At 47.8% G+C, this 20,782-nt stretch overlaps 2 protein-coding genes across 11 annotated transcripts in view; one reads left to right on the top strand and one right to left on the bottom strand.

The window, feature by feature from the left end:
* Window positions 1–11,859, bottom strand: part of MYO9A (myosin IXA) — a 189,781-nt gene extending 177,922 nt beyond the window's left edge. For 5 of the 9 annotated variants that reach the window (XM_042803891.1, XM_042803894.1, XM_042803887.1 and 2 more), the window contains exon 1: window positions 11,731–11,858. The gene's annotated coding sequence lies outside the window, so the exon portion shown is untranslated. Of the gene's footprint in view, window positions 1–11,730 lie in introns of all 9 variants that reach the window. The other 4 variants (XM_042803885.1, XM_042803886.1, XM_042803893.1 and 1 more) reach the window with 1 other exon arrangement.
* Window positions 11,860–12,036: 177 nt separating this feature from the next.
* SENP8 (SUMO peptidase family member, NEDD8 specific) lies at window positions 12,037–20,448 on the top strand. Of its 2 annotated transcripts, XM_042804031.1 has the most exons (3): window positions 12,037–12,143; window positions 13,884–14,613; window positions 17,196–20,448. In XM_042804031.1, exon 3 carries the CDS (start codon window positions 17,239–17,241, stop codon window positions 17,875–17,877), a length of 639 nt encoding a protein of 212 aa, XP_042659965.1. In that variant the 5' UTR covers window positions 12,037–12,143; window positions 13,884–14,613; window positions 17,196–17,238; the 3' UTR covers window positions 17,878–20,448. The 2 variants fall into 2 exon arrangements, with proteins under 2 accessions (XP_042659965.1, XP_032846159.1); XM_032990268.2 differs by lacking the exon at window positions 13,884–14,613.
* Window positions 20,449–20,782: the final 334 nt, after the last annotated feature.

The following is a 20,782-nucleotide window of genomic DNA, read 5'->3' as shown; positions in this document are numbered from 1 at the left end:
AGCATGGGTCTTGCTCAAAGCAGCAAGAAGAAACCCTTCTCACCCTCAGGATTAATCAATCGAGTTTATCACTAATTCCCTTGAGATTTGGGTGCATCACACCATCTGCCACGCAGCAAGGGATCCCAGGACCAGAAAAACAGCCTTCACTCAAGGAAGGTCCTGGTTCAGCTCTGGTTTGAAAGCACGGGCTGCTCCTTTGATGCCCTGCCAGAAGCAGCCTCCAGCAAGGAAGCCCGGGGTGAGTCACACCACCGGCAGAAGGAACTTGCCAATCTGGATTGAAAAGCACAGTTGAAACTTGGGATTTTTCTCCCTGCTCTGCCATCTCCATTTCTGCACAGCAATTCTTGGTAATTGCATGCTGCCAGGCAGGCGGTCCGGCAAATGAGAAGCAAAAATACACAGCAGAAAGGCTTTTATCCTAAAAGGAGAAAAACTGAGACAAAGGAGTGGTAAGGGACTGAAGGGATCATCTGGTAAGAGCACCGTAAAAAGCTTTTTCTTCTTTTTTTACTGACTTGCATGAATTCCAGGTGGCATAGGGGTTTATTGCTTTCCACACCTGTGGAGCTATGAGCCAAGAGCTCACACTGCTTCTGCATCACCTCTTGAAGTACTGTGTCCTCTAATCTGAATTAGCTCATACATAAACCGAGAAAAAATAAAAAAAGAAGGAAAAAAAAAAAAAAAACAAAAAACAAACCACCACACAAAACAAAAAAACAACTTTTAAACTCATAAGACAGCCCCGAGAAAAACAGGCTTAGTGCCAGTTTGGTCTCCAACTAGGGATAAAATACATCCAAAATAGATCCATTTTACATTTACGTAAAATGCAGGGGGAAAAGTAGTCTTTTTATGAACATGTAAAATCTTGAGTATTAAAGACTTAAAATTATCACACAATTCCTTTTTCACAGAAACTCCATTTTGCTCAATGGTTGGGGTCAAGGCATTTCTTTGTTTCATTCACTGTCATAACCTGTAGCTATTCAAAAGCATTTTAAAGAGGAGAAACAGTAATCATATCTCCTCCGTCTTTTCAGTTCAATTTGGCAATTTTGGCAATAAAACTACTAATTCAACATGTTCTTTACTGAAATCAAACCGAAACTGCAAGTCGACCTTGCTCCGCACAAGATCATTTGAAATCTCACTCCATGCCTCTTTATTGGTTGGTTGATTTTTTTTTTTTTTAATCTATCCAGCCCAACCACTAATTTAAAGGAAACTGTGCTGGATGCTCTAATTGACCCCGTTCTCTTCCTTCCCCAGTTTGTCTCTATAATTAGCCCTTCCCAGCTCAGCCTAGCAAAGGGAATCAGAAACAAGACCTTTCCGAGCCACACCCTGCAGAGGACAGCAACTGCCTCATATTGTTTTTGCTGCGCCCCCCCCCCCCCCCCCAAAAAAAAAAAAAAAATCAACATATGATGTAGCATTAACTGCTTCAGGACAAAAAAAAAAAAAAAAGCACAAGCAGATGTGTATTCACCATTTTCAGGCATGTTATATTGAATGATACAGCTAACCCAAATAAAAATTCACCTGCAACTTCACTCCCATGGGTATACTTTGTAACCCGAGCAAAATACTTGTTTTCCTCAAAATAATATACCGTTGCACAGCTGTCCACGCTAAATTCACTTGCACTATTGCGTATCTCAACATACAGGTGAAATATAGACCAGTATTCAGTTCTGCACTAAGGCACCAAAAGGACCCACACCTTGTTTCTTGAGAAATTAGAAGGCATGTGGAGAATGAGGAAAGGAAATGCATTAAAAAAATAGTCTTATCAGCAAGCAAACGCCAAGAAAGAAAATTTACTTCCCTACTTGCCTCCACAATAGGCAACAATTCCTGCCAGTTGATCAGAGTTGTGGTTATTTTGAGGTACTTGGGGAAAAAAAGAAAATAAACAACCCCACCCTACCCCCAAAAAAAGAGCAACAAAACAAAAAACTAAACCTAAAACCCCTCCAAAACCAGTTTAGGTCCATATTTGCAGCGCTGCGGAGCACTGGAAGGTGCAGAATGAAGCAGCAGTCCTCAGCGATACCAGCAAAAACACACAGGGTGATCTCCAAGCTCCCCAGCCCACGCTCTCCCTGCCACCATGGCACCTCTGTCCTGGTCTCCACATAAGGATGATATTACAGGCTAATGCAACGACCCAAAACTAAACTAGAGGAATTTTTTTATTAGTTTTGAGCTTTGTTTCCTTCCATTTCACTTCTCCCATCTCTAAAGTTCCAAGAGCACCCGTCTCTAAAGGCTGTTCCTGAAGAAGGTGCCCACCAGAAGTACCCCAAACTCCAAGAAGCATGATACTAGTGTGCACAAAGTCCCTAATTCACTATTTTCTGCTCAACTTTCACACTTGACTTTGCAGATTTACCATTATTTTGCACCCCACAAAGCCTTTTTGTTGCAGAGACCTTAGACACCAGAACAGTTGCATTTTTTGATGATTAATTAACATTACCAGCTGAGACTGAAGTTGTCCTCTTCAAATCCATCAGCGGTCTTCCGCTAAATATTATCCTGGCATTTCAGAGCTATAGCTCCCCAAAGCACACAAATGCGCATACTTCCATAACAATCAGAAATTTCAACGTTTATACATTTAGAAAATTAAACTGCAGCTGGCAGGAGTCTCACTAATAGCAGCAGCACCTGAACCTGCAGTGATCTTTCACCTAAGGAAAATTGTTCAAGTTTTTTGAATACTTGTCCCCTCCACCCCCTGAAGAGCATACCTGAAAGAAAAGTATGTAGATTAATGCTCCCAGAAAACCTAAACAACAGAAAAGAAAGTTGATCCAGTCACTCCTACCAAAAAAAAACCAAAAAAACAAAAAACACACAAAAAACCCAAATCAACCCAACCTTTCTCAGTGCAGGGGACAGTCCATGCTCATGTGAAAATAATTTATAACACAGAAAAACTGCACCTAAATCCATGTCTGCGGATTTTACTTTACTTTTTTTTTTTTTTTTTGCTTGCAGATATTGTCTCAAGGATTTCATTTTTACTAAAAATAAACACAACACAAGAGAGAAGATTGTAATCTCCCCTCCACAGCTTGAATCACAAATATCAGACACTGAACTACCTTTAGACTGAGTTTTTAAACAAGTTTTGTGCGCATTTGAAAACGGTTCGTATTTAGCACTGGAGATCTCACACCGGGGCCATTCGCTAGACTACAACAACTGCATAAAACTTCTCATTCAGCTTTTACTCCTCAAGTTTCACATACTCCTGGACAAAACAAAAATGAAAGCAGTGTTCAAGTAGGACAGCTGCACTGCAGAGATGTAAACAGAGAAGGAAACCCCTAATGCTGCTACAAACCCAGCCAGCAAACACTGAAGGTGAGATTCACACCTTCCACAAGAACAAAATACAGGAAAATATCCAGGCAGGGGTTTTTTTCCCTTGTCTCAGTCTTCAGATTTTATTTGTTTCCAACAAACACTTTTAGGTGAGAGGGTGAATTCTCAGTACAACAGACATGGACTTTGGTGCTCATTCTTTTTTATATTTCATTATCCTTACCCCATTTGCTGGAGGTGAGGGTTTTTCTGGTTTTTTTGTTTTTTTTTTTCTCCTCATATTTATTGTACTGCTCATTGCAGACGAACAGCAACAGCTCTAGAGAGGTATTTAAATGACATAAGTGGAGGGAAAGGAGTAGAAGCAGAACACATAGTGCAGGGGAACTCAGAAACAATACGTTTGAAGTCAGGCCTGCAGTTCCCCTCCGGTATTTAAAAAGGGATTTGAACCTGAAACAACACACTGGAGCCCATGTCTCTTCCACAGAGTGGTAGCAAACGTGGTGAGGCAAGCGATGGGCAACTGCTGCTATGTCACCTTTCTTGGCCATTTATTTCTTAGAGATACCATTTCAGCCTTAGAAGAAGAAATCTTACTGCTAACACTAATGCTAATAAATTTCTTAATCAAATCCTTGCAGATGGCAGCGATATCCGAGATGTATTTGGAGAAGTACAAGTCAAGATGCGCTTGGCAATCACTGGACTCGAACACGGTTACACCGTGAGCAGAAAGAGGATTTTTTTTGTTTATAAAATCATACCTGCAGACTCCTCCGTGGCTTTTGCTTAGCTCATTCGGCTCAGAGTTGAGGAATACTCTTAAGATTCCTCGTTATCTGCTGCAGGCACCTCAAACCTGCCCTCTGCTCTGCATTGTCCTCCTATCTCCACGCTTACCTCCCAGGCACGGTGAAGCGCCTCCGGATAAGATTATCCGAGGCGACGGCCGCAGCGAACGAGCCTGCTCTTCTGACACGAAACGCAGGCGCCTGCCTGTGCAGATTATTTATGCAACGGTCTTGCCATGAAGGATGAAACGCACAGCGCCGTGCCCTTGTTGCTCACCGAGACGTTTCACCTCACTTTGCAAATGAGGTGGCCCAAATCCAGACCGAGTCGCCCGTCCAACACATCTCTCTCCAGCGAGCCCTTCCCGCTGCAGGGCTGTATCTTTAATTTCTGATGAAAAGAAGCGGAGGAAACAGTGGCTCTGCTTTTAAAAAACATCTGGCCCAACTCCCTTCTTCTACCAGGAGTTGCTCAGCCATCCTTACCACCACCAGCAGCAACAAAACCCACATAATTATACCCCATTTACTGAGCAATTGGTGAATTAAGGAGCAGAGACTGGCTCTCCTGCACTTACATTTCTCAGAGAAACCTCAAGAAGGGTTATTTACCAACATAACCTCCCTCTTCCAAAAAAAACCAACCAACCAACCAACCAAACAAACAAACAAAATAAACAACAAAAACAAAATTGTTCCAATGTTTTAAAAAGCTGGTTGACATTGTTTTAATCAAGTGCTATGTTTCCTAATGATCTACTGCCTTCACTTATTTATTTATTTTTTGCCTAATGGGACCACATTCCTTAACAATTAAATCATTTACTAATTCCTCCCAGGGGAGGTTGTCCTATGCACCCAACAAGCATAAGCCAACCTAACAGTTCTTAGACTACTTGTCTGTAAAAGTAAAAACGTCAATGGTTTTGAGAATTTTATTTCAGTCTACGTATTTATGTAAACTTTCAAAATACAGTAGACTTACGGAAGTCTTCTAAAGTAAATGTTTTCGGTTAACTTAAGTTCATCCCTCAAAACCAACCATGTAGATGCCGAATACAATAAAAGAATTCTTGGCGGTCTATCAAAAACATTCATAGTCTGGTTGCTTTTAAAGCTCAGATTTTTCAAAGATATATCTATATGGACTTAGACACTCCACTGCCATTAACACTCAAGCATGATACATCGTATCCAGGATCATATACCTTTTAAAAGGTCATGCTTCACAAGTACTAGAAGCTAGTTTTTTAGAATTTTGATTAAAAAACATCACAGAGGCTGTCAGATTGTCTGCGTTTGATGGATAAAAGCAGAGACCCTAAACAATCATCCAAAGGAGGACTAACTCTGTGATTCAAAGGCTTCTGTGGGTATACCAGAAGTGATTCAAAGTGGAGAGATCAGCAAGTAAGACTCAACAATTATATTGAAATCCACGTTATTTTTGCTATTTTTACATTAATAAAGGTGGTAACTGAAGTAGCATCAGGAGAAAAATCAGTACTTACATACCCAGTATGCTCTGTTAAATCCTGAATAGTTAATTATAAAAAATAAAAGTACGGAATAGCAGCCCGTTCCACACCAAATGCCTTATTTGCATGCATTAAGATTTGTGTATTTTTAAATATAATAATAATTTAAAACATAATAATACTTGCAGTATCCAAGCGGGGCAGACCACTGCTCTACTCCCCACTGGTCCTAACAGGTACTTGCAATAACTCCTACGAGCCGAAGGATGGAAATCAAGATGATTTCTCTAAGAAAAGCTGAGCACCCAGTTTGAACCATGGAAAACGCCAGGGTGGAAAGGGCCAGATCCAGCCCTCCCCTCTCAACTTACACCTAGAGCCAGCCTATTCCTAGGGACCCAGACACCAAAAGGGATTTCATAAACCTTCTCTGGGACCTGGGAGAGACACTTTAAATGTACACCAGAACCCAACAGAGAGATGAAGGCCATGGCAGAGGTACGCCCGCATTTTGCTTTAGGTCAGGTGCATAGCTGCAAAAAAAAAAAAGCAATATAACTCATCAGCCGTGCGAGATGAGAGCTCAGATGAGCTGTAGCTAAATGAGCATCCCCACGTGCTTATCTCAGATCAACCGCAAGAGGATGCAACTAAGGGGACACTGACAATATTCCTGGGGGAGCACGCAGAGCTGCATCTCAAAGGGTCCAAGTGCAGTCCAGCTTGTATCCAAGTGCTTTACATTGAGAGAACACCAGTATCTATACCCCAGACTTGGACATATTGTATATCTGGCCATACAAGAGCAGAACGATGTGCTGCCTCGCCAGCTCACGTAGCTCCTATCCTCTTTCTCTGCCACGATAACGTTGCGTGCTGAGACTACAAATCTCTCAAGGCAAGGAAAATAAAGCTTCGTCCCTCCTCCCGGCTCTTGGGCATCAAGGTCGGTTTGTACACAGGGACAACACGCTTGAGCTGGGGCAAGAAACGGACCCGGCCTCACCGCCGTCCTACCCCCCAGCATCCACAGCCTTTCCCTTGAGGGATGGTTTGGCAGGAGACCTAGCTCCGTCTCTTCACGAGGCTCTTCGAGAAACCCTAAAAAGGGCTGACCAGAAACATCAGCAGAGCCTGAAACAGCAACACACGGCTTCATTTCACAGAGCCAGCACTACGTCGTGCCTTGGCACGGTGTGCGCAGCCAAAGGAACAGAGAAACCCTACGCGGGAAAGAGATGCCTCATCCCCCCTCCACGGATGCCCATCCATGCCTATAGAGAAACCCCAATGCACTATTGTAATGGCAGGAGGAAATCAGGGGAGTAACAATAATCCTTAAATCAACCGGCATTTATTAATTTCATTTTGCCTGGAAAAATGGCGTGTGACCATTTCACCTCCAAGGAATTTCCATCAAAACAGCACAGAGCTGGCCACTTGACAGCTTTGGCTGATTATCAGCAAATCAACCCAGGCAAGGACTATCCCCTTTCCCCGCCCAAGATTAACTGCAGCCAGGTCAGATCCTGCTACTAAATCAGCTTAGTGAAATCAGGGAAATGCAGCCTAAAGTGGCAGTTTAACACGTTTGTGAGTGGAAGACTGTGCTCCATGAACAAGGACTGCCGTGGATCACGTATGATCTCATTCTCCGTGGACACTTTCCACCCGATGCAGCTCAAACCGGTCCCCTTCCCTCCTCTTCTTGCAGCCTGAAAACCACAGGTGGAAGACGACTGACGCGAGACACCTAAACCCATGAGAAACCCGGTCTGACCCTGCAGCTGACCCTGCTGGGAGCAGGATTTTGGACCAAGAGACCTCCTGAAGTTCCCTTATGACCTAAGCGATCCTACAGTCCTCCGTGGGAGGAAAGCGATGGAAAGAAAAAAAAATAACCTAGAAGCAGCACTATACAACTGGGTAGCATTAAAATCATGGGGGTTTTGTTAAAAATGAAAAGCATTTGTGGCAAAGACATACAGCTCTCACTTCACCTTTAAGACTTTTCCATAGGTACCTGTTACAGGATTGTCCCCACAGAAAAAAAAAAAATGCTACCACGATGACTAGCAGAGCTGTGAATCTTGGTAATATTTTAATAACAGATACAAAAATCAGTTTAATTCTAAAAATTACTGTTCAGTGTGCTTCCCTCCTGAATTTTGATCATTTCTGAGGTCATATGGTTTGTTGAGTTTGCTTTTAAACATTCAATTCCAAGATAGAGGAGTTAAGACATTGATGCAATCACAGGAGTGAGATGTACATGGCGTTCGACCTACTAAACATGGTAGCAAGATGTAGTATTAGAGAGTCACATAGAGAAAACAAAGACTATTCCATTTCCTTTTTTCCTGTTATTATCCATTATCTGGCAAGAGTTTCATGTGTTTGATTTATATAGTCTCAACCCTGAACACCTGTGCCTTCATGCATATTCCCAAAAGCCTATGGAAAAATTTGGTCTGTGTAAAAGAAAAATGAAGGACCATAAAAATAATCTAATTTCTGATGATCTATAGACATCCCGTCATCAGCATTTCATCCTTACAATTCAATACGAAGCCCACTGCCTAAACTTTGTGATAATCCCGGGCACCTAACCTGAAAACACAGTGTAATATTTTTGCAGCAGGAAGCCCAAACAGTCCCCGAGCAGGGAACTACCCAGACACAACTGAAATCTCCAACGATACTGCTTTTGTCCAAAGGAATGCTAGAGAAAGTCTTGAATTTGCAAACTTCAGCAGCGATCCTTTAAATATTTATGCTCGTGTTTACTTTTTAGAGAAGAGAGAAATCCCGTTCACTCAAGAGGAAGTTGAGCAAATGTAGGCACGCAGGACCCAAACCGGAGAAAATAAGACGCTCTTTTTAACCTCAACACAAAAAAAAAAAAAAAAAGGCCTGTCTCCTAAAGCTGAAACCTGCACCCAGCCCGCCTTGGGGAGCCAGACTCCAGGACCGGGCCAGGAGCTTCGCACACTACGTAACGAACTTGCCTTCAACCTCAGGGAACACAACAACAAAACAAACCGTCTAAAACCAATGTAGTTCCTTCCCACAGACAGCAGCTCTTCTCGGGTGCTCGGTCTGCCTTCATACTTTGAGTATTTCGCGTGCAAGTGGGGCTGCAATCCCATTTTATTTATAAACCGATGAGACAGAGGAATTTCTGAAATCAAGTTGGATGAGCTAAGACGCTTCAAGCAGCTCAATGACCTTGTTTTCTCCCTAATAAATGTATTTTTAAAGGAATTACATTCAAAAACTGCACAGTTTGGAACTAGAATTTGGGACAAAATGGCCGTGCTGTGCCCACCGAAACCAGCCACCTCAAATGGCTTTAGAAACTCTCAGAGCACACTCGCTTGCACTTTTGCTCGCCTTGAGGTATTTAAGGCTTCAGGACTACGTGGCATGCTTGGTCCCAAGGCTGTAAGGGTGAACCTCAGTCTTCTTCACCAGCTGCCCCGTGGTACCAAGCTGAAAACCAGTGGAGGGACCAGGGGAGTCCCAGTGCTCCCGGTACTCCCCCTGTTGACTTGTGGGCGATGCGGAGGAGTAATCTGGTTTTCCATCCAGGGCTGGATACCGTCCTTCCAGAAATCAAGTGGTGCACATACGTGATTAGGATTTCTAGTACAGCCCTACCTCGAAACGAGCTAAATTAAGGCTGCGCAGGTAACCTCAGGTTTCACATTTCCCAAGTGCCCGACCTCGCATGCTTCACATTCTCAAAGGTTTTCTTGCAAACATGATGAACGCTTACTAAAATCACCATGAACAACCTAGATAAAAACAATTTAGGCATAAAACATTTAGATGGTTAGATTTTCCTAGCGCAGGATCCCGAGGGTTTGCTAGCTGGAGTTTTAGATGGCGTATACAAGTGCTGGTGTTTGTGATACTGCAACAGCAGATGTCACATCAGCCATTCAATACCTTTAAGTCTTAAAATGCACCTTACACACACACACACACACACCAAAAAAAAAAAAAAGGTAAAAATGTGAACTTTATAAATCATAACTGGAGCTGTGGATGCACAGAAGAAACAAGTCTGAGAGGCACGCTCTGCAAAACTGAGTCCACATTTTAATACTTCTTTGAAAAAGAAAAGAGAAATGGGAATTCAAGTAAAGCTTTTCCCAGATGTTTCAGAAGCACCACTGATGGACCATCGGCCTTTCAATAAAGATGAAACACCTCTAAAGCCATCCTAATTTATATACTGATTGCAATAAATAAATAAATAAATAAATAAAAAGTTGCATCATCACTGATAGCCCAGGAAACAAAAGCTTATTAGTCGTGTGCCAGAATTACCTTCCCTACCATCAGCAGCCAGATGGACAGCTTCCGAAACACTCTCGGGGATGAAAAATCCCAGCCAGGAGCTACAGCAAAGCCTGGGAGAGCCTTTGTAAGGGAAAAATGCAATGAAAATCCTCTTAATTTAATTTTTTAAAATTTTGAAAAATGAGAAGAGTCACTGAAATGGGTGAGATTACTCAAAGATACAGGGGAAATTGTCTATATCATGTGAGTCCAGGACAACGGGCTGAAGAGAAGATGCTCTTCAGCGATAACGCAGCCTCTCTGACCCCAACCGGAGTCTGCCGGCGCCTGTGGTTAAGCTCAGCTCAGTAAGGTCGCACTTAAGCATTCACAGCCCATCACCACCACGTCCACACACATCCCGTCAGGAGAGACGAGAGGACGACGGTCCCCTGTCATTTCCCTGGGAAAAGAGTCAGGAAAATGCTCGAGCCTGGCCAGAAACCCATTCCTCCAAATAACAATCTATTTATGAAGCAATTTATTAAAGCGCTTCGTTATGGATTTAGCAAAACGCCAGGCTGTTTTTTTCTCCCCGTAGCAGAGCTCTCCTCCTTCCTCTGCCGCTACGTGATTATTTTGTTGTACGCCGATGGGCAGGGTAACGCGCGCTGCAGCGAGGGATGTGAAAGCCATGATTTCTGCTGAGCTCACGCTCCCGACTTTATTAATCTCAGCTTGATTTCAGGATATGAAAACGTAAACGGAGGAGGATCTAGAAGCAGAAGGGCAGCAGAACGCCCCGCTCTGAACTTACAGCAGGTCCTACCGCGAGTCACGCTGGAGGATTTTTTCGGGGGGGGGGGGGGGGGGAGGCATAAAGCAAAGGCAGTTTTAGCTACATTTAGGAAAATTCCAGAAAGAAATATCGACTATTTTAACATTCAGAGGAGCAGCGCTCCCGTAAATGTCCGGTGTGCAGGGAGAGCAAGCTGCCATGGAGCAGAGTGCCGCGTTAAAAACCAGAAATATCTCGTTCGGACGGGGTGGGAATCATTCACGCCGCTCTCGGACGGCAGCGTAACGGGGCTGCAGCTCTGCCAAAGGCGACGGTGCCGAGCGCGACCTGGTCCCGTCGCAACGCCCCGGCGTCGGGGCTGTTCCCCCACTCGCGGGTGGGGGTAGCGTGGGGAAGCCTCCAGCCCACGGGCCCGCTGGTGACACTGGAAACGCTAAGGGAGATAAAAGCGCACACACACGCACACCCCACACACCCCCCCCAGGCTGGATTTATGTCTTGCCTGTCCAACCCACCTCAAAAACGGGTGGGAACGGCAGCCCCCCGCTGCCGCCGTTAGCATTCCCACGCGTGGGGGGAGCCCACGCGGGGCCCGCGGGCAGCATCCGGCTGCCGGGGAAGCCGTCCCGCACCTTGCGCCCGCCGCTTCCCCCCCGGGAGAGGGCTGGGTCACGCGTGGGGGCGAAGCTCGCGTGGGCCCAGCCATCTTTAGCGGTTGCGGGAAGGCGGGGGGCTCCCCCCACGCCCCCACACACACACACCCCCCCCACCCACACACACACACCCCAAACACCCCCCCCCGCCCCGGCGGGACTCGCCCTCCTCCGCCGAACAAAAGGCTCCCGCGGCGGCACCGGGCGATGCGATGCGATGCGATGTTCTGCCGCCGGGCCGACCGGGTTCAGCGGAGCGGGACGCGGCGACCCCCGGCCCCCGGCCCCGGTGGGGCGCCGCGCCCCAGACGCTCATCACCTCACACACGGACACCCGGCGGCCCCCGCCCCGCTCCGCCGCCGCCGCCGCTCACCTGGGTATCGGGGCGCGGCGCATCCCCCTCCCGCCGCCGCCGCTGAGGGGGATCCCGGGGGGCGCCGCTGAGGGGGCGGGGGGGGGGGGGGGCGGGGGGAGGAACGGGCGCTCCCGCCGCCGCCGCCCGGGCGCTGCCCGACTGCCCGCGCGCGCCTCCGCCGCCCGCGCGCTGCCGGGGGGGGGGGGCGGGGGGCGGGGCAGGCGCGCGCCCCGCCCCGCCGGTCGGCCCGCCCCCCTCAGGCCACGCCCCCTCCCGGCGCCGCTGCCACCGCCCAAATCCTGCCGCGCCTGCGCACACCCCGCGCTGAGCGGGTTGTTACGACGCGGGGCGCTCGCAGCTTTACGGCAGCGCGCAGCAACCGGCCGGTGCCGGTGTCGCGGAGGGCCGGCGTGCTGGCTATGAGGCGGCAGGTGAGCGGCGGCGGCGGGGCGGGGGGGGGGTGGAACGGGCCCGGGGGGCCTTGCCACGGCAACAGCGGCGTCGGGGAGGCCCCGGAGGTGTTTGCCGTGCCCGGTGGGGCGCGGAGGCTGTTCCCCTTAGGGAGCTGTACCGGCCTCCACCGGGCCCGGAGGCTTCACCGCGCGTTCTGAGGTAAAACGGTTAAAGCTCTTAAAGGTGAAGCCCGTGTTACCGGCACCGGGTGTCCAGCCGGGGCTGCCCGGGCAGCGGTTGGCCTGGGTGGGCTCGCAGGGCGCGGTGCTAGCGACTGGCCAGGCCCCGCTCCCTGCCGCAGCCCCCGGGCCCCGCCAAGCCCCCTCCTCTCCCCTTAATTCTCATTTATTTCCCAAGAAGCGACAGTGGGATGAGCGAGCCCTTTTCTGAGGGGCTGCTCCCCTGCTCTGATCCCAACTGGCACCGACTGCCAGCTGCCGGGACCGGCGAAGCTCCGGGCAGGGCAGGGACAGCCTGACACCCTCCCTCTGACAATTCCTGCAACCTTCGGGTCTTCCAGGAGAACGATATTCCCTCCCAGCACTTCCTACTACTCTCATGAATAAACTCTTTCTTAAAGTAGGTGAACGCGATCCATCTGTGTCCGATTTTTAAGGACCTGAACTGAGGGATTTCCCGGCATTACTTCTGGGAGAGTCTCGGTGGCACCTCTCATCCTCAGGTGCTCAGATCACTGAGGTTTTTTTCCTGTTAAACTTCATGCTTTGAGCAACCCCGTCCCGGGGAGCAGAGCGCATTTGATTTAGCAGCATTTGGTGTGGTTCCACCAGCTTTTGAGTTTTCAGCCCCACGAGATGTTGTGAAACAAAGCAGGGTCCCGGAGTTTGGTTGTGTAGAGCAGCTGCAGGTGTCTGGGGTGGGGAATTTGTCAGGAACGGAAAGGCTTGGACGTTGTTTGTACAGAGAGAAATTATGAATGTTTTTTTCTGAGTCCGGCATTCAGGGCCTGTTGAACCTGCTCTGCTCTCATACCGTCCAGGAATATACGTATAACATATCTGTAGGCTACCAAGACATTGCTTATCTTTAACAAAAGAGTAGACAAGTATTCTTCTCTTCTGGCTTAGTTGTTGAATTTCGTTTGAGCTTCTTCTCTGGCTCTGTTAGGAGACAGATAAATGTTGAGACCTGGGTGCCAGTAGCCCAACCCAGCACACGCTGATAAATAGAAATTGATGCTGCTTGTCTGATCTTGCTACCGTTAACAACAACCGCTAATAAGAGCATTGACACGGTGTCTAAAAACTGTATTTCCAGTAAAAGGGAATGGTTTGGTGGTTAAATAGCGGGGCCTTTTACTCTTGATCCTCCAAAGACCTCAGCCAAGCTGCCAAAACTCCTCTGTCCCTTCTGCTCTTGCCTAGTAAAGTCTGAATAATTTGTCTTTTGGGTGGCTTTTTGTATTTACCTCCATATTCTTTGAATTTGGTACAGCCGTTTAGTGACACGGCACCTTAAATTATTCACTCCGGATGTTCTTAGTACCTTTAATTTATTAAAATAGACTTTAGGAATCTGATTCATCCTTAATTTATGCCCTCTTTGCTCCATCACTGCCTATTTACACTCAATTACTAGGGAGTTACATTCCCTGGCTCGCAAGTGCTGCCTTCAGAGTGCAAGGCAACAATTACATGCCAAAGGTAGTTGTCTTTAATGTCGTGAAAATAATAGGTTTGGGGTTTTTTTTTTGTCAGGTATTACAAAACACCAGCTTTGCCTTGCATCCCGGACACGAAGGATCCCGTCAGTTTGTGGATCAAACTTGCGCTAGTGACAACGGCTTATTTGTTAAATTGTTATAACTTAGAGATGAGAGAAACTTGACTTCTTGCCATATTCATGCGAGACGGCACCGTTTTAAAATCTATAAATGAAATGGGCGGTTTCATCTTGGTCGGCTTGATGACATTTTTATTGAATTGCTCCTTTTTGTCTCCCTGGTGTTCTCAGCGCTTGAAACGGGGCAGATGAATATCCCTCGGAGAAGCTGAGGATTGCAGAGGGTTTGCACAAATTCCCACTACTAATATGCAAATAAAATGAACGAGCAAGACTCTTCTTGGCAACCTACAGCACATGTTCCAGGCCTGCGTCAGTATTTATTCTTATTTGTTTGAAAACTTCTGAACAGAGTGTGCCTGAGCCTTCAGGAAGCAAATCCTGGCTGTGTCTGAGCAGAGCTGTGTGTGAGCTGCGGCTGGATTTCAACACCCCTTAATGTCAGAGGTGCTCAGATCCACAGCCCAGCTTCCCTGTACATTCATCTTCTGCTTTAACGGGGAGGTTCTCCCAAACAAAACCACCTCTCTGCTGGCTGTTCACAGCTCCACTACGCTTTTTTTGTTCCTCACAGGTTACCTTAAGTGGCTCGGAAGGGTGTCCGAGCCTGCGAAGGGTTTTCCTTTAAGCTGTGTGCTGCACGCGGTGAGTCATCCTGCAGAACTCACAAGCAGCTTCACAAATACCAGATGGCAGTAAAATTAAAAGTAGTAGCTAGTGGCAATTAGGCATTTGCTATAACCATTCTCCCTTCCTGACTGTAGGGAGCTGCCAAATGTGTTGTGGTTTTTTTTTTTTTTTTTTCCTAACTTGACCAAAGAAAAACCCAACAAAAACAACAAAAATCCCTTCAATGTTTCTGCAGAGTGGAAAATTAACAGAATACAGGACGCACGCTTCCTTCCCTAGTCTGTAATCCCATTTGGACTTGAGTGGAAAGCTATTTGCTGTATTTCACACATCTCTACGAGAAGATGAAGCAGAAAAAACACGCAGTAAATGAAAACTTGGGCATTGGATGGGCACATGCGAAAAGTATTTCAGCAGTGACCCTGGTAAACCCGCAAACTGGTCACATCTAAGCTCGCAGGATCGACAGCTCTTTAAACACGACTACATTCAAGCATGCTACAGAGTTGCTGGGACTCAGTTGGGATTTTTTGTTTTGTTTTTATACTGCAAGCTGTTGCAAAGGATTCACTCCACAAACTTGGAAATAGTTTGAGTTCATTAACGTAGGAAGCATGTCCAAATACCATTGTGTTTGGCTCAGTATAAATAACAATGACTGCACCCCTTCCTTTTCAGTGACTCCTGCTGCTTGGCATCTCTTGGATCTATCAACGATACACAAATAGTTATTAGCTTTTTCAAGCCCCAGATATTTTACCTCAGCCCTTCCTTCCGACGTATTACACACACAGCATGCTTCATCCATTCTGTTATTTACAAGTCACATGCGATGTGACCTTGCCAAAATTTTTTAGAGATAAATCTCTCTTAATTTATGCATACCTGGCCAGGAAGGACTTTTTCATGATTCATGTTGCAATAAGAAGCACAAATCTACTTCCTAACATGTAAACAACACATGTGAATTTTTTATTTCTCCCAATCATAACGGATAATTAATGTCTTCTTTATAGTGAATCATATTAAACTGATCTTATCGTTTTTAGTTTTCACACGGTGCTTTAAGAAATCCTGAGATGTTTTAGTGCTGTGTTTGGCACAGATGAGGAAAGGGAGAGGCCAAACCAACTCCGTGTCACCGCTGTCTACATTTCTGGCCCTGCCCTGGCAAGGAGACAAGCACTGTGGGGCTGATGGTGCATTGCAGCAGCTGAAGAGCCCCGGGCTGGGGGATGTGAGAGCAGAAGGAAAACTGAGGCAGATATAGGGGGGTTAAAGCAACAGTTTCTCTTAGGAAGAGCTCCTCCTAAATCCTAATCTGGTGTCAGAGAGTATTTCGTGTTGTTTATTGAGTAGCACCTCCTAGTGTGCTGTGCAACCTTTTTCTTAAAACATGCTTTAATCCCCAAGCCCGGGAGGGGAAGGCAGCACATGCAACAGCTTCTGAAAAGGAATTACACAGTTGGTAGAAAGACCAGAATTAGCGGATGCGTGGATAACCTGATAAACAGGAGTCAGGAGAAGTCTTACCTGGAAGACCCACTGAAGTCCCTTTCCTCAAGCATGTGGATGGGGAGGACAAGCTGCTACAGTCTACTTGAACTTCCAGGTGCCTTTTTAAGGAGAAGCAGCCTCTATTTGTGGGAAGCAGACTCAAATTAAGAAGGAAGAACGTAGCCTGGACAAAGAGCAGAGTAACGGGTTGGAAAGAGTGTGTCAGCATGACGGGTCACTTCTGTTCACAGGTGGATGTCACCACTAGAAGCCTGCAGGGATCTTCACCCCTCAGCGTACCCACGAGTGCTTTCTCCTTTTGTTAGCAAAATTTTGGCAAGTTAAAACCCGAGCTCAAATACAACTTGCAGACCGTCCAGCTTTGGTGGTACTTGAGTTACTGCAGTCTCTCCTGGCTAGGTAGAGAGTTGTCCTAAAGATTCCCACGGTTGGGAACTGGTTTGTGATCTCGGTTTGCTTTGTTTCACCTTGCCTTGCCTTGCCTCCAGTGCTGGTGGGCCAGCAGGTTTTCCTGGAACAGGTCAGGCACCTGGCGCGGAGCTGTGGCACTGTCTGCTAGGCAAAAGGGACCATATGCCTGTCAGACAGCCCCAAAAAAAGACTTTTATTTAAGGAATACCAGTGATGCAAAGAATTACAGTGATTGTTGCTGTGCGGGTGAAACAGTGAAACACCAACCGACTTGGTCTCCTAGATCCCATGTGGTTTCTATGCAAAGCACAGAGCTGAAGAGGTGCCTGCAGTTCCCAAGCAGGACCTGCTTTGAAATCGCTTTCCTTTGAGGTTAAGATCATAACGATGAAAGGTTTATCTAATCGGAGCCACGCACTGCTCCTAGAGCTGCAGAAAATGAATTCTCGGCTCGACCCGTCGCGCCCTGCATGTGAGGAGCTGAGTGTCCTCCGGCTGCTGGTCTGGCAGACGGCCCAAACACTGGTCCTTCAAATACCCATCTGGGAAACCTTGGGTTTGCTCGCTGGTTTTTCCTCGCTGAGAGGGAACTTGGGATGTTTGTTGTGCTGTATCTTCTCCCGGGTGCAATCTGACTCCTTCATTCATCTTCTCTTTCTATGTTTCAGCTTTTGAAGCTTCCTGGAGTGCCGTGGCCCCGACCTGCGCAGGATGGACCCTGTTGTTCTCAGTTACATGGACAGTTTGCTGAGGCAGTCGGACGTTGCCTTGCTGGAGCCCCCGAACTGGCTTAACGATCACATCATCGGGTTTGCCTTCGAGTACTTTGCCAACCACCAGTTCCAAGAATTTAGCGATCAGGTTTGTTTTATCAGCCCCGAAGTGGCTCAGTTCATTAAATGTGCCCTTAGTCAGGAAGAAATAGCCATATTCCTTCAACCGTTGGACCTTCTCCACAAGAAGCTGGTGTTCTTGCCTATCAATGATAACTCCAACCAAGTCGCTGGGGGCACCCACTGGAGCTTACTGGTTTATTTCAGGGACAAAAAGTGCTTTGCCCATTATGATTCCCACAGTAAATGCAACACGGTCCACGCCAAGCAAGTGGCGGGGAAGCTGGAGGCCTTTTTGGGCAAAAGAGGGGGCAAAGCAACCTTCATGGAGGAGAAGGCGCCTGCCCAGCAGAACAGCTATGACTGTGGGATGTACGTGATCTGCAACACGGAGGCTCTGTGTCAGGGATACTTCAGGGGCCGGCCGGAGCCTTTGCTGCAGCTCCTCACCCCCTCCTACATCACGCAGAAGAGATCGGAGTGGAAAGCTCTTGTCACGAAACTGGCACAGAAGTGATCGAGATGTGGCTCCAGCCCACCCACACCCCCCCCCCCCCAAAAAGCTGCCTTCCCCGTGCGTGAGGCAGCACCCCCAGTGCCTGAGGGAGATGCCCATGCACAGGATTGTCCCAAAGAAGAAGAATGTAACCCCTCCAGCATGGCTACCCCCCCCCAAACACCCTCTTCCCTCCTGGAAAAGCCTTAGTCCCCTCTGGAAATCACTAGCCTTGGAACCTCTAAAGAGAAAAGTCACTTTGCTTTCAGAGAAATCCTCCTCTCCACGGTGAATTTTTACACTGATTGCTGTGGCTAAATGGGTTGCAAAAGAGACTTTTCTGCCTTTGCCCAGCAGGCAACGTGCCCTCGTTAGGTGGCTGTAATTGGCTACAGGCATTGCTGTTCTAAGCCAGGTTTAGCGAATGCCCTTTAAAACCAAGCCCCAAAATGCTTTGTCATGGCTATTTCTCATCTGGGCCTCCCACCAGCGGTAGCGGAACAGTCTAGGCTTTAGCAGCAAGGATTTTTACCCCTGAAAACCCGACACTGAGATGTCGACGTGAAAAGATGAAACTCCAAATGAAATGCTACAGTTAATTAAAGAACGGAGGGAAAAAAAAAAAAAAAAGCAAAAAGCATCATTTTTTTTTTCAGATAGGTGCTCCTAGGCTGTATGGTGATAGCTTTTTTTTTTGTGTGTGTGTCCCACCCCTGCTTGCTCTTACTACAAATTAAAACCTGACTCCGAACTGCTGGAAGATTAATAGGAAGCTGAGAAACCGAATCCTAGGAAAGGAAACTTAATTGAGATGAAAAGCAACACTCAGTCTTTGAAGGTTTGGGTTTTTACATTACAATTTTAGGTCATCTCCATTTGGGGAGGGTTCTTCAGCGCTCCCCAGCCCTCGTTAGCATTTGCTGCACTTGGAGTGTGTGAGGCAGTCGCTGCTTCCTCTAGCACAAAACCAGTTCTGTTACTCGAGATAAAAAAAAACACACCAAGGAGAACAAAAGGACAGAGTTTGAGGTATAAAAGCCAAAGATAACTGTGGTCTCCTTGAAGCCCAGTAAATCCTTAATACACTTCTAATTGAAACTCTTTTCCTCCTGTACTGGATGATGGCTGGGACCTCAGAGCAGATCCTCTCATTAAAAAACTGGCTTAGCAATGCGGAAAATAAAAATTAAAATGAGATGTCGTGGCAGGATAAGGAATAATCTCTAACCTCATGAGAAGCAAAGAGCAGGTTGCTCAGGTGGTGTCTGGCAGAGCAACCACGCCCCAGCACGCCAGCTGGATCAGGGAAATCCAGGTTAAATATAACCCTTGGAAAAGGAAAAGGGGGAAGGATTATTTTTAACCCGGAGCTCTTCACCCATCATGTTGCCTGCCCAGCCCCGCCGGTGCGCGTACCGGCACAGCACCAAGGTGATGAACTGCAGGAAGGGCTTGAACTCCCCTTGTTGCTAAGAAGAAGGTAAGTAGCCGCAAGCCCGGCTCTTCCAAAACACCCAAGCAAACACACACGGATAGAGGTGGGGCAAACAAGGGTCGGGGTCATTCCCCTCCTTCCTAGGCTGCCAGGGCCTCCCTCCAGCACCAGCCCTCCCCAGAAAACCCCTTCCACCGCTCGGATGGAGCTGAAAACCCAAGAGATGGTTGAAACGGGATCGAGCCGCTCGCCAAAGGGGATTCACCTTGGACACAGTGGGGCTTTGCCAGAACAATGTCACTGCCGCTCCCGGGCCCACAATAAAACTCCAACCAAACCTGGCGCTTGGCAGCAACGGCCCATCTTCTGTGTAGGTACCTGGGAACAAGGGGGGTGGCTCCCCCTGCTTCACCCTTTCTGGTTCTGCAAATCTATCGCGACGGTTGTGACTGGCGGGCAGAGCCTCGGGGTCTCGCAGCGGCTGCTTGGCCGCTCCGCGCCCTGCAGCGGGGGAAACCGGGCAGAAATCGCCCCCGGAGAGCCAGCGAGCCCGGGGACAACTCCACCACGCCTTGGGTGGTAGCAAGGTGGCTGCAGAGGCTGGTTTAATCTCTTATTCCTATTTTTAGGGGGTCAGTTTGGCTGCGCTCGTCCGGCGGGCACCCCGTGCTCCTCATCCCCATCTCCAAGGGACAGGGTAGGGCTGCCAGGGCCAGCAAGGTGAGCACTCAAGGACGTTTTCTGCACCCAAGGCTTTTACGTGGCATTTCTTTACACAAAGTAAAACAAATAAGCTCGAGCAGGGCGTCACCGGGAGAGCAAATACGCGCTGGCCAGGCAGGCAAACACCATTGGAAAATAAAACTGGAGGCTTGCAAGAGGCTCACGGCAGTAGGGACACCCCGAACCACACCCCGGGCTCCTCCAAACCTCCTCCACGTCAACCAACTGCACCCCCAGATTGTCCCACCCTGATTTTAACCAAAGAGCTCCAGGAGGAGCTGAGGTAGCTGTCACCCCCATCACACGCCTGGCCTGGGCTTGGCATGGGGATGAGGGACCCTGTGTGCCTGCTTTATATCAGGTGGCATGGAGCACCCAAAAAACACCAGGCTGGGAACAGGAGAGCGAGAAAAAAATAAAAAACCAAACCCAGTCCTAAACCTCTAAGCCTCATTTTTGGGGCCATAAGCCCCACGTTGAGGTTGAACTTACTGAGCACCAACTTGGTTTTGGAAAAAAAAACCCACCCCAAACCCATTTCAGCAGCTGCACGGGCAAAATGAAATGGGCGAGTCCCCGGGGAAGGGGGGGTGGGAAATGGGGTGACAGCAGGATGGCACCTTTTGTCTACCAGGTCACCCCCAAAATCCAAGGCTCCAACAGCCCCGTAACGCCGGGGCTTTTAAGAAACAGCTTTGAAATATGGCCAAACCACAGACCACGGCTCCGGCCCCCCAGGGTGCTAAATCTCCCCCCAAAACGGGGTGA

Source organism: Tyto alba, unplaced genomic scaffold (assembly GCF_018691265.1).
Source record: "Tyto alba isolate M040663 unplaced genomic scaffold, T.alba_DEE_v4.0 Super-Scaffold_41, whole genome shotgun sequence".
Taxonomy (NCBI): Eukaryota; Metazoa; Chordata; class Aves; order Strigiformes; family Tytonidae; genus Tyto; species Tyto alba.
Note: the sequence above shows the minus strand (reverse complement) of the source record. Positions and strands in the feature narration are given on the sequence as shown.